This window comes from Schistocerca piceifrons, chromosome 1 (genome assembly GCF_021461385.2).
Source record: "Schistocerca piceifrons isolate TAMUIC-IGC-003096 chromosome 1, iqSchPice1.1, whole genome shotgun sequence".
NCBI lineage: Eukaryota > Metazoa > Arthropoda > Insecta > Orthoptera > Acrididae > Schistocerca > Schistocerca piceifrons.
In genome coordinates this window covers 459,174,788-459,187,624 of record NC_060138.1, presented here as the reverse complement: position 1 = coordinate 459,187,624, position 12,837 = coordinate 459,174,788, and the positions used below count along the sequence as shown (strand labels likewise).

The 12,837-nt window shown below is 38.5% G+C and overlaps 1 protein-coding gene across 2 annotated transcripts in view; it reads left to right on the top strand.

The window, feature by feature from the left end:
• LOC124792931 (erythroid differentiation-related factor 1) overlaps positions 1-12,837 on the top strand; it is a 223,155-nt gene that overhangs the window by 122,412 nt on the left and 87,906 nt on the right. For both annotated transcript variants that reach the window (XM_047257980.1, XM_047257981.1), the window contains exons 13-14: positions 1,212-1,388; positions 1,524-1,747. In XM_047257980.1, coding sequence (XP_047113936.1) covers positions 1,212-1,388; positions 1,524-1,747 — 401 coding nt within the window. The remainder of the gene's footprint in view (positions 1-1,211; positions 1,389-1,523; positions 1,748-12,837) is intronic.

Genomic DNA, 12,837 nt, shown 5'->3' with positions numbered 1-12,837 from the left:
AGGAGAAAAGGTTTTAAAATACCCCTCCAGCCCATCCAGGTTTAGGTTTTTGATGGTTTTACAGAATCAGTTTCAAGTCAACATTGAATGGTTCCTTTTTATTTATATACATTTTATGGCCTTCATTGGACCATTCTAGCCAACTTTATACAAAGAATTTTTCAGTTTCCTGTCAGCCCAGCACTTCTTCATTCTCTCAGATCTCATCCTTCTTCCTTCATCGGAAATCCCTCTTCCTATTGTCTGTTTGTTGATTCTCATTTGCAGTCTGGTTTGTTTGGCTGTGAGTTTCCCAATTTTGTCAGTTTCCTTTACACAAGCCATGATTGATTTCCTTTCCCATCTAATGTTGAGGTGAAATTAAATCTTCTTCCTTACATAAGGAATCTGCAATGTTATTAATATGGCCTAACAAGCAATGTTACAATGTCTTTATGTGCAGAGAATTCTCCCATATTGGGAAGCTTCATGTAAGATTAACGTTTATTTTGTAAATGTTAAATGCTGTGTGGAATGAAATAAAAGAGTGCACTAGTTAAGAGTAAGAAGGGGAGGGGGGGGGGGGGGAGGGACAATTTTGCCGTATTGAACTGTCTTTTTCCATATGCCAATCCTATGTGAGGCTTAGAGCATTGATGTTTGGAATATGCCCACCTGTAAACACCTGTAATGCTACAGTGAAATAATTCAATGTGTGGGAGTTTGTTTCAGGAAATGGACGTGATCAAACCTTAAATTAGGTCATAAATGGAGAACTTGAGTGATATAATAATACTTCAACAGCGTTCAAACATATTATGATATAAAACAAACATATTATCACTTGAATTGGTACACACATGATCATTGATGAGAACATTCCAGGAGAACTCGATAATTGCTCAAATTTAGAGAGGCAGTGACCAAATCTAATCCAAGAATTATGTTGTTTAGTTGTGTATGATCATGTTAATTGCTGTGTTGTGAGATAAAATTCTGAGCAGTAGTATTTGCTTTTCTTCTAAATTGGAGGATTTTTCCAATGATTCCATTTACTTTTACTTCCTCAAACTATGTACATTATTAATTAGAATATTTTCTGCTTAAGTACTACTGATGTTGTTACATGTTTCATAATTTACCCTGACATTTTTGAGAACTTTGGTGAAATTTATTAATACTTTTTAAAAATCTGTCCACATTATTAATTAATATTGTCTTTCTTTGGTTAGAACTGAAGCCATTGCCAAGTGAAATTGTTAGTATGGAGCAAATGTTAGCAACTTCATGTAAATGCTATCAAAGGGCCCTTGAGGTGCAAGTATTCCAGCAGCAGAAACACAATCTCATGAGACGTCTTGGCAACGTCCATAATGAACTTGGCGTGCTGTATATGAACCAGGCTGCATGTAAGAGCTAAGTGGACACATGTCATTAATAACATAATAATAAAACTGTGAATGATCTTAAAATGTATTAAATTTTTCTGACAAATTTAGAAAAAAAAATACTGTGTGTTTCTTTACGAAAATATGTGTTTTCAGCATTATTCCAAGAACGACGGAATACTGATGAATTTGAAGGTCTGCTGGCACAGTCGCAACATCACCTGGGGCAGGGTGTACAGGCATTTGAAACCGTAAATGATGTTGCAAATATGGCTTTGTTGTTGTCTAATACTGGACGTTTGATGCGTACCTGTGCCCACCTGTACACACCTGAAAATCGCACTACTCTGTCAAGTGAAGAGAGATATTACTACAATAAGGTTCGTGTGGATAAGTATTCTATGTAGGGCGGATATCAACATACTAGAGAGCATGATGTATGTGATGAGCGAATGAGCAATTAGATGTATAATGGAGTACTATAGTAGATGTAAAAACTGTCTGATAAACACACAGTCTGAGTGCAGTCAGTGATTAATGCCCAGCTTACACATCTGCTGAGTAAATAGATCTGATAACTAGTTAATTTGATCGATTTGTGTTTACTTTTGGCTTTTTAGGCAGAGCTACTCAACTTCATTTATTTTGTATGTAAGCATTTGCCATCTTTTATGTACATATTAGTTGGCATTGTTGCATGTGACTTAGAAAATATTGCAGTCCGTATTTCAGTTGCTCAAGCACAGCACTGCGCAAGTATCGAAGGGCGAACAGTGACACCAGCTTGGATGAATGTGGGAAAGGGCATGGTGAGCGGGCAGCAAATTTCATTGTGCAGCCAACCAAGGGAATCTGTACAACATACTTAGCTTTTTATGGACATATACCACATTTAAACCACAATTTGCCCAAATCCATTTGAGTTGACTTTAAACATTGGACAAATACGTAACAGTAGTATATATTTGTGCAAGAGATGGTAAAAGTCTAGACAGGGCCGTGTAGCATCCTTAACATTTTTCTGCAGCAGTGTTATCAACGTTCACCTTGAGATATGACAGGAACAAAATGGGGTGTGTCAGCTGTTGGTTCGTTGCAGCCAGTGAGAGAGGGGTGGGCAGACAACACATTTGGAAGCTAGAAACATTGTAACATTCTCATGTCAGTATAGAACCAATACCTGATAAGTATTCGGCAAATAACAGCAGTGTTCTCAGAACCCTTCATAACTATGACCTCAGAAATCACATTAAATTAGGAGGGAACAGCCAAATATTTGTGACATTGGAGATATAAATTTCACAATGATGTTATTAGGATGGTGCTGATGATTAAAAATAGGCTTAAAGATAATCAGGATAAAAATTAATGTAACAATTTCTTTAGTTTGTTTTATTTCTCCTTGTATCATCAAATTGTAGGCAGTCAGTTAATGACCTAAGTTTAGAATAAGGTATAATGCCAAAAGTTTTCAGGCAGATGCTTTATGCCAGTAGAAAGTTTGTAATTTTGATTAATCAGATTTTTGTTGAAAATAAATTTTTACTGATTAGCCTCTTTCGGAAATGGGGGGCGGGGGGGGGGGGGGGGGGGGGGGTCTTATATTCAGAGTCATCTTGTACATGGGATAAGTATAGTATCTCTCGGCGCATTGTTTTTTGATAACAGAAATATAAAAAAACAACAGTACAAAAAACAGTGCCTTTGGCTTCCTTTCCCAAGCCACACTTGTCAAATTTGACTAGCACAATGTAATCTAACAAAGGCAGTTGTGTAACTGGTCCCTGCAGGAATTATGTTTGGGTTTGTAATACAGGGCACAGCTTTATTAAAGGAGAAAGTGGTGCTTGCTGGTATTTCATTGTTAAAATGTTGAAATCAGTTTCAGAAAATTATTCAAGGACTTTTACAACAGTAATGGCTAGTTATTTAGGCAATCTATGATGAGAAAGAGAATTGGATATGAGTAGGGAGGAGAATGCAGACAGTGAGTGCAGTTTTTCACAAGAAATACACTGTATTCCAATCCTGGAGGACTGAGATTCAGATCATCTTCTATTCATCCAGATTTATGTTCCCACAGTAATTTTAAAGTTGGTGAAGATTATTCCTATGAAAAGGACATATCTGATTTCCTATTCTATCCTTGTTTGACCTTAGCTTTTTGTCTTCTCAAATTACTTTATCATTGTTGATTTGTCCCCTTTGCCTAAAGAGAGAGAAGAAAGAAGAAGAAAAGTACCTCATGTAAGTTGTTTATAGCTTCTTTTTCACACTGTCAGACTGTAAAAATAACAAAGCAATAATCATTATGTTGTCAATGTAATGCCTTGTTAAAATGTGCCCAGCCCCAAATGGTCAAGCATAATGACACTATATAGTTGCTAAATTAAGCTAATATGGTACAGTGAGACACTAGAGTAAAAACAGCAATTTGTTCCTGTAAATTAAACGTTTAAACTTCATGTGGAGAAAAACTGCTGATCAATTGACAGTGACATTTTTATTGTCAAACAACAGTAGCATTCATTATGAAATTATGTCATCTTCTGCATTCAGGAAGCAATGTTTTGCAAGAAAAATGTTTTAAACCTCTCCAAGGCTGCTGCCTCTTCCAGACTGAAATAAGGAGGTCACCTTACTTTGTGGAATTGAACTTATTTTGACTCTTGTAAATTATTTTTTGTGTGCACAGTGTGCCTACTGTAGCTTCCCATTTTCCTTTCTTTGTTGTTGTTATGGTATATGAAAACTGATAACCATTTTAAGGTGTATACACTCCAGGAAGTCTGGGCAGGAGCTGGGAGTTTTTGAGAATTCTGGAAATTTTTGATTATTTTAGTTTTCAGTTAAACTTTTGAAACTTCGACTGGTAAGAACTGATACTCTAAAAAAGAACTTTTACTTTATCCCATACTCCCATACTGAGAGCAGTAAATCATAAACAAGAGAATAACACTAAATGAAACTTTAGTTGCAATGGAAATGCGCTATTTACAACAAAACACAGTGCACACACGCTCCTGACGGCAAAATGTGTCAAAGGCTTAGGATGAAGACTGAAATACTTAATAACAGTAAACGGCTTTCGATGAGCATGAGGTCACAACTGTTCACGCTTTTCTAAAGGACCCCACACATGAGTGATGGAATGCAGTGATCCATCACATGGGTGACCGGATGTTTCGTACATGGATCTTAAGTGCGTGGGCAAATCGCAGTGATTGGTCGCTGATCACTGCCCGTGTGGAAATCCAAGGCAATTTGATGGATCAACTTGTAATTTGTGGACACAATATTACTGCCTGGTTGGTTAACGGCAGTGTGTGACAATGTGGCTGCAACTTGTTTCTTTATTTATTAATTGTGGTTGTGCAGTTTAGTTTCATTTCACATGGACCACCTTGAGTAAGAAATTTATATTAGAATTTATAAGTACCCAGGGGTCGTGGACTCCGGAGTTGACATTTAGATTTAGAGGTAATACAAAATACACCCTTTAGTTTTGCACTGATTATCATTTTGAAGCTTGTGCTATAGAAGTAGAATTAGTGGGAAGTTCATAGCAGTAGTTGCTATACTATGGGCTCCATCATATGATTTTGAGTTATGTATTATTTAATTATATGCATTATTATAGTTCTTAACTTCTAAACAGAATGACATATCTACTGTAATGTCAAGAGGACATTTTGATACAACTGTTAAGGGAAAATCTAATATAAAACTACCTACACTCAAATTCCTTGTCATTTCCTATAATCAAATCCTTTCTCCAAAAATTTTTAACAAGAGTTAAGGTATTCAGTAGTGCTGCTATTGACAACATCTCTATAGACACAGCAAGTAAACTGCATAAATACTTGCTGTTAAATCGTAAGACTAATGAATCAAAAGGAATTGACTACTAATAAGCATAATATGAAAGATGTACACAACCCATTCAGTGTCAGTGAAGAAGTAATACATTTTGTAAAGTATAGTTCCCAAGAAAAGCATTTCAAAACAACTTTTATAAATAATAATTCTCATTTATTTTAAATTTATGTTTTGCAAGGATTCCTGGGGATATGGCAATCAGTTGCAACTGCTGCTGAATACAGCAGTTCATTTTCCATAACAGAATTTCTTGACCCAGTGACATTTGTAATACTGACTGAAATTGCATGGAAATCACTCATGTGTAGGGTGTCGAGGGAAGCAGTAGATTACTGGCAGTATTGCATTCAACGAATCCCTGTCATCCATCACTTGTGTATGGGGTCCTTAATGTTCATTGTAGTCTTCAGTCCAGACACGGGTTTGATGCAGCTCTCCATGCTACTATATCCTGTGCAAGCTCCTTCATCTCCCAGTACCTACTGCAACCTACATCCTTCTGAATCTGTTTAGTGTATTCATCTCTTGGTCTCCCTCTATGATTTTTACCCTCCACGCTCCCCTCCAGTACTAAATTGGTGATCCCTTGATGCCTCAGATTATGTCCTACCAACCGATCCCTTCTTCTAGTCAAGTTGTGCCGCAGATGTCTCTTCTCCCCAATTCTATTCAATACCTCCTCATTAGTTATGTGATCTACCCATCTAATCTTCAGCATTCTTCTGTAGCACCACATTTCGAAAACTTATATTCTCTTCTTGTCTAAACTATTTACTGTCCACATTTCACTTCCGTACATAGCTACACTCCATACAAATACTTTCAGAAACAATTTCCTGACACTTAAATCTATACCCGATGTTAACAAATTTCTCTTCTTCAGAAACGCTTTCCTTGCCATTGCCAGTTACATTTTATACCTTCTCTACTTCGGCCTTCATCAGTTATTTTGCTCCCCAAATAGCAAAACTCCTTTACTGCTTTAAGTGTCTCATTTCCTAATCTAATTCCCACAGCATTACCCAATTTAATTCGACTACATTCCATTATCCTTGTTTTGCTTTTGTTGATGTTCATCTTATATCCCCCTTTCAAGACACTGTCCATTCTGTTCAGGTGCTCTTCCAGGTCCTTTGCTGTCTCTGACAGAATTACAATGTCATCGGCGAACATCAAAGTTTTTATTTCTTCTCCATGGATTTTAATTCCTACTTCGAATTTTTCTTTTGTTTCCTTTACTGCTTGCTCAATATACTGATTGAATAACATCGGGGATAGGCTACAACCCTGTCTCACTCCCTTATCAACCACTGCTTCCCTTTCATGCTCCACGACTCTTATAACTACCATATGGTTTCTGTACAAGTTGTAAATAGCCTTTCACTCCCTGTATTTTACCCCTGCCACCTTCAGAATTTGAAAGAGAATATTCCAGTCACATTATCAAAAGCTTTCTCGAAGTCTACAAATGCTAGAAACGTACATTTGCCTTTCCTTAATCTATTTTCTAAAATTAGTTGTAGGGTCAGTATTGTCTCACGTGGTCCAACATTTCTACAGAATTCAAACTGATCTTCCCGAGGTCGGCTTCTACCAGTTTTTCCATTCGTCTGTAAAGAATTCGTGTTAGTATTTTGCAGCCGTGGCTTATTAAACTGGTAGTTCGGTATTTTTCACATCTGTCAACACCTGCTTTCTTTGGGATTGGAATTATTATATTCTTCTTGAAGTTTGAGGGTATTTCGCCTGTCTCATACATCTTGCTCACCAGATGGTAGAGTTTTGTCAGGGTTGGCTCTCCCAAGGCTGTCAGTAGTTCTAATGGAATGTTGTCTACTCCCAGGATCTTGTTTCGACTTAGGTCTTTCAGTGCTCCGTCAAACTCTTCATGCAGTATCAATCTCCCGTTTCATCTTCATCTATATTCTCTTCCATTTCCAAGAACATCTCCCTTGTATAGACCCTCTATATACTCCTTCCACCTTTCTGCTTTCCATTTTTAGTGTAGTCTGGGTTTCCATCTGAGCTCTTGATATTCATACAAGTGGTTATCTTTTCTCCAAAGGTCTCTTTAATTTTCCTGTAGGCAGTATCTATCTTACCCTTAGTGATATGGGCCTTTACATTCTTACATTTGTCCTCTAGCCATCCCTGCTTCGCCATTTTGTGCTTGCTGTCTATCTCATTTTTTGAGACGTTTGTATTCCTTTTTACCTGCTTCATTTACTGCATTTTCATATTTTCTCCTTTCATCAATTAAATTCAATATCTCTTCTGTTAGCCAAGGATTTTTACTAGCCCTCGTCTTTTTACCTACTTGATCCTCTGCTGCCTTCACTATTTTGTCTCTCAAAGCTACCCAGTCTTCTTGTACTGTATTTCTTTCCCCCATTCTTGCCAACTGTTCCCTAATACTCTCTCTGAAACTCTCTACAACCTCTGATTCTTTCAGTCCATCCAGGTCCCATCTCCTTAAATTCCCACCTTTTTGCAGTTTCTTCAGTTTTAATCTACAGTTCATAACCAATAGTTTGTGGTCTGAGTCCACATCTGCCCCTGGAAATGTCTTACAATTTAAAACCTGGCTCCTAAATCTCTGTCTTACCATTATATAATCTATCTGAAACCTTCCAGTATCTCCAGGCTTCTTCCATGTATACAGCCTTCTTTCATGATTCTTGAACCAAGTGTTAGCTATGATTAAGTTATACTCTGTGCAAAATTCTACCAGGCGGCTTCCTCTTTCTTTCCTTACCCCCATTCCATATTCACCTACTATGTTTCCTTCTCTTCCTTTTCCTACTATCGAATTCCAGTCACCCAAAACTATTAAATTTTTGTCTTCCTTCACTATCTGGATAATGTCTTTTTATCTCATTATACATTTCATCAATCTCTTCGTCATCTGTGGAGCTAGTTGGCATCTAAACTTGTACTACTGTGGTAGGTGTGGGCTTCATATCTATCTTGGCCACAATAATGCGTTCACTATGCTGTTTGTAGTGGCTTACCCACATTCCTATTTTTTTATTCATTATTAAACGTACTCCTGCACGAGACCTAGTAGATTTTGTATTTATAACCCTGTATTCACCTGACAAGAAGTCATGTTACTCCTGCCACCGAACTTCACTAATTCCCACTAATCTAAATTTAACCTGTCCATTGCCTTTCTAAATTTTCTAACCTACGTGCCCGATTAAGGGATCTGACATTCCACGCTTCGACCCATAGAACGCCAGTTCTCTTACTCCTGATAACAATGTCCTCTTGAGTAGTCACTATCCGGAGATCCGAATGGGGGACAATTTTACCTCCGGAACAATTTACCCAAGAAGACGCCATCACCATATAACCATACAGCAAAGCTGCATGCCCTTGGGAAAAATTACGGCTGTAGTTTCCCCTTGCTTTTAGCCGTTTGCAGTACCAGCACAGCAAGGCCGTTTTGGTTAGTGTTACAAGGCCAGATCAGTCAGTCATCCCCTGCAACTACTGAAAAGGCCCCTCTTCAGGAACCACATGTTTGTCTGGCCGCTCAACAGATACCCCTCTGTTGTGGTTGCACCTATGGTACGGTTGTCTGTATCACTGAGGCACGCAAGCCTCCCCACTAACGGCAAAGTCTATGGTTCATGGGTCCTTAAAAGGTCGCAGAAAAATATTGTGGATGGCGGTTTGAGAAGCGTTACTTTCAGACTACATTTCTTTTACACAAGGTGAATTATGTTACTTGTGAGAATGTGTGTTGGTTTTGTTAAATCATAGAGAATTTGACTCTTATTCCAAACTTAACATTTTGAGGACCAGTTACATAGAAAAGTTTCAGACCCAGAAAAAAAATTTAAAAAAAATTGTAATGCATCTATCTCCAAATCTTACTGTGTGATGTGTGTGCGTCACAACATGGCTGTTATCTGCCATACAGTCCCGGAGCCAACACTCTTCACTGAAAAGCCATGTTATGTTCCACACTTCTGCCCCTTTTTCTTATTGCGCGAAGCACTGAATCACATACCATTCAAGGTAATATCTTTATAGGTTGCTTATTAGTAGCTGCTTGGCAGTGGATGCAAGTAATGGATTTTGTACTGTGAATAAATCCTAATACACTCAGAAGATAGGCTGCAAAGAGTGTCGTTGGCTGATGAGAAATATCTTAAAACCTCTTCAACACTTGATGGCTTGTGGCTGTTAGTATGTGAGCTCTCCTTTTTTTTTTTTGCACATAGTATATCAATTTGTATGTGATTTGAAGCCCATGAGAACCAATGTCCTGGATGTATATAGTAAGACATTAATGTCCCACACCACCTTATCACCTTTCTGCACTCACTCGGTGGTCAGATATTGAGTCTTAGCTTCTCAGCACATTTTGCTTTCTTGTGCAGTTTTGTATCAAGTTTAATTGATGTACAGATACTTCTAATCACATCATCTGTCAGAAGTGGAGTTATGGCCATAGTGAGTCAACATGTTTTATGAAATAAGTCAAGTTTAATAATCTTTCCACAACAGTATGAAATTAGATTTCTGATAGCTATATATACACCATGTGATCAAAAGTATCCGGACACCTGGCTGAAAATGACTTAAAAGTCCTTGGCACCCTCCATCAGTAATGCTGGAATTCAGTATAGTGTTGGCCCGCCCTTAGCCTTGATGACAGTTTCCACTCTCGCAGGCACACATTCAGTTAGGTGCTGGAAGGTTTCTTGGGGAATGGCAGTCCATTCTTCACAAAATGCTGCTCTGAGGAAGGTATCGGTATCAATGTCAACTGGTGAGGCCTGGCACAAAGACGACGTTCCAAAACATCTCAAGAGTTCTATAGGATTCAGGCCAGGACTCTGTGCAGGACGGTCCATTATAGGGATGTTACTGTTGTGCAACCACTCTACCACACGCCGTGAATTATGAACAGGTGCTCGATCGTGTTGAAAGATGCAGTTGCCATCCCCGAATTGCTCTTCAACAGCGGGAAACAAGAAGGTGCTTTAAACATCAGTGTAGGCCTGTGCTGTGATAGTCCCACACAAAACAACAAGGAGTGCAAGCCCCCTCCTTGAAAAACATGACCACACCGTAACACCACCACCTCCAAATTTTAGTGTTGGCACTACACACGCTGGCAGATGACGTTCACTGGGTATTCACCATACCCATACCTACACCCTGCTATAGGATTGCCACAATGTGTACCATGATTCATCACTCCACACAACGTTTTCCCACTGTTTGCATTCCTTCCACCAAGTGAAGCATTGTTTGGCATTTACTGGCATAATGTGTGGCTTACAAGCAGTCGCTCAACCATGAAATCCAAGTTTTCTCACCTTCCACCTAACTGTCATAGTACTTGCAGTGGATCCTGATGCAGTTTGGAATTCCTGTGTGATGGTCTGGATAGATATCTGCCTTTTACACATTATAACCCTCTTCAACTGTCGGCAGTCTCTGTCAGTCAGCAGACGAGGTCGGCCTGTATGCTTTTGTGCTGTACATGTCCCTTCACGTTTCCAATTCACTATCACATCAGAAACAGTGGACCTAGGGTTGTTTAGGAGTGTGGAAATTTCGTGTACAGACATATGACACAAATTACACCCGATCGCCCAAGCATGTTCGAAGTCCGTGAGTTCCGTGGAATGCCCCATTCTGCTCTCTCATTAGTCTAATGACTACTGAGGTCACTGATATGGAGTACATGGCAGTAGGCAGCAGCACAATGCACCAATATGAAAAACGTATGTTTTTGGGGGTGTCTGGATACTTTTGATCACACAGTGTATGTAAGAAAATAAGCAAGACATTAAAGACAAAGCAACAAATTGATACAAATTTTGTGTCTTGGAAAGATTAGAAATAAAATAGGACTCATGGACAAATATTTCTCTCTCTTTAATGAAAAGAAACATTTTAATGGACAGTAAATGGAGGGTCAAAGGAATATTGAGCCAACATGTCATATAGTCGTTCTTTCACTTTAGCAAGCTGCTTAATATGAGGCATATCAGTGGGCGATGTGTGAGTGTTAGTTTCTTGCGGAAAATTTTACTTTTCGTGTAGAAAATTAAAACTCACCATTTTTAGATTTGTGTGTATTCTTTGCTATGCAGTCTCCCTCATTTGGTTTTGAGGAAACTATTCAATAAAAAAATGAATTATTTTGCATCATGTAGCCTCACATAATGGCTTTCCTTTTGTTATACCTCATAACTGCTGTGATACTTCAAAATTAATTAGGCCAGCACACATTTTGCAGAATTCACAGTAAAAAATGTAGTCGCTGGTCAGTTTACATTTGGTGCATTTTTGGTCATACGTTGCTGCACAGCAACTGTAGAAAACACATTAAAATTGTTTTTAAAGGTGGAAGGAGAGCCGTACCTCTCCCTAGTCTTGAGAAAATAGATGATAATATATTTACAGTTTGTTGCTATGGGCTACAATATGCCACTTCTGAGGGTGTCACGTGGTGCTATGCAGAATTGTGCTCGTGTTTGTCTTTTGTATCTGGCTTATGAAGTCAGTTACAGTCACACTCTTAGCTTAACATTACATTAAAAGTTATTATCATTTTTAAATTGTAGATAGACAATAGCAGATCCAGTGTCAGTGTTGCCTACATATTGTGTGCACCATTTTCTTCTTCTCTGCATTTACATTCCATCCTGGGTTTTCCATTGTTTGATTTGTTAATTTCATTGTTCCATGTTGATGTTGCATTACAATATGAATACTTTATTGGTAACAATTATAATATATATGCCAGAGCATGAACAACTAAGTTAAATATAGAATATCTAAAAATCATTGAACTAAAATGAGCTCAATAAACAATATGCTGCAATTCATAATGACATTGAATTCTAGTTACATTCAAGTTCTAACAGTACTATCTATTTAAACAGACATGGTGTTTAGATCATGAGATGACTGATGGAAGGGAAAGATGATTCTGTGACGTCTGTTGTAGACTCATCAGCCATTTTGTCTGACAGATGTCTTGTCTGGTTTGCAGGTACCAGTATAGAGTTTTGAGGTGATTGGCGGAAATCATTGTTAAGGTACCATTGACATCAACTTTCAAATGTCTTCTCATCTCGAATGAGTACAGTATATGGTCCATCATATGGTGGCTGCAAAGGCTTGCATGGAGCCTGACAACAGGGCTGCCACAAGTTCTGGAAATGAGGGAATTTAAATCAGGGAAATTTGAAAAAAAAAAAAAATCCCTCATTCTTGCAGCTTCTTGCGTTCCTACCAGTCCTCTAGGCTTGCAGTCAGTGCTGCCACCACTTCTTGCTGCTAGCCTAGCAGCTGCCGACGAGAGGCAGGGAAGTGTGAGGAGTGGTTTGTTTGGCTCTGACTCGCAGAGAGTGTTGGTTCATGGCCGAAGACAGTTGTCACCCGTGCATGAGTTGTGTCTGAATGATTGTGTGAATGTGTGTGTGCGCTCTCGTTTTCTGACAAAGGCTATGGCCAAAAATTTAGTTGTGAGAGTGTGATTGTCTTTTCTATGTTCCTGTCTGCAGCTCAGTGATCATCTTTACAGTGAGTTGCTACCTATCCTCATTAGTGTCGATTT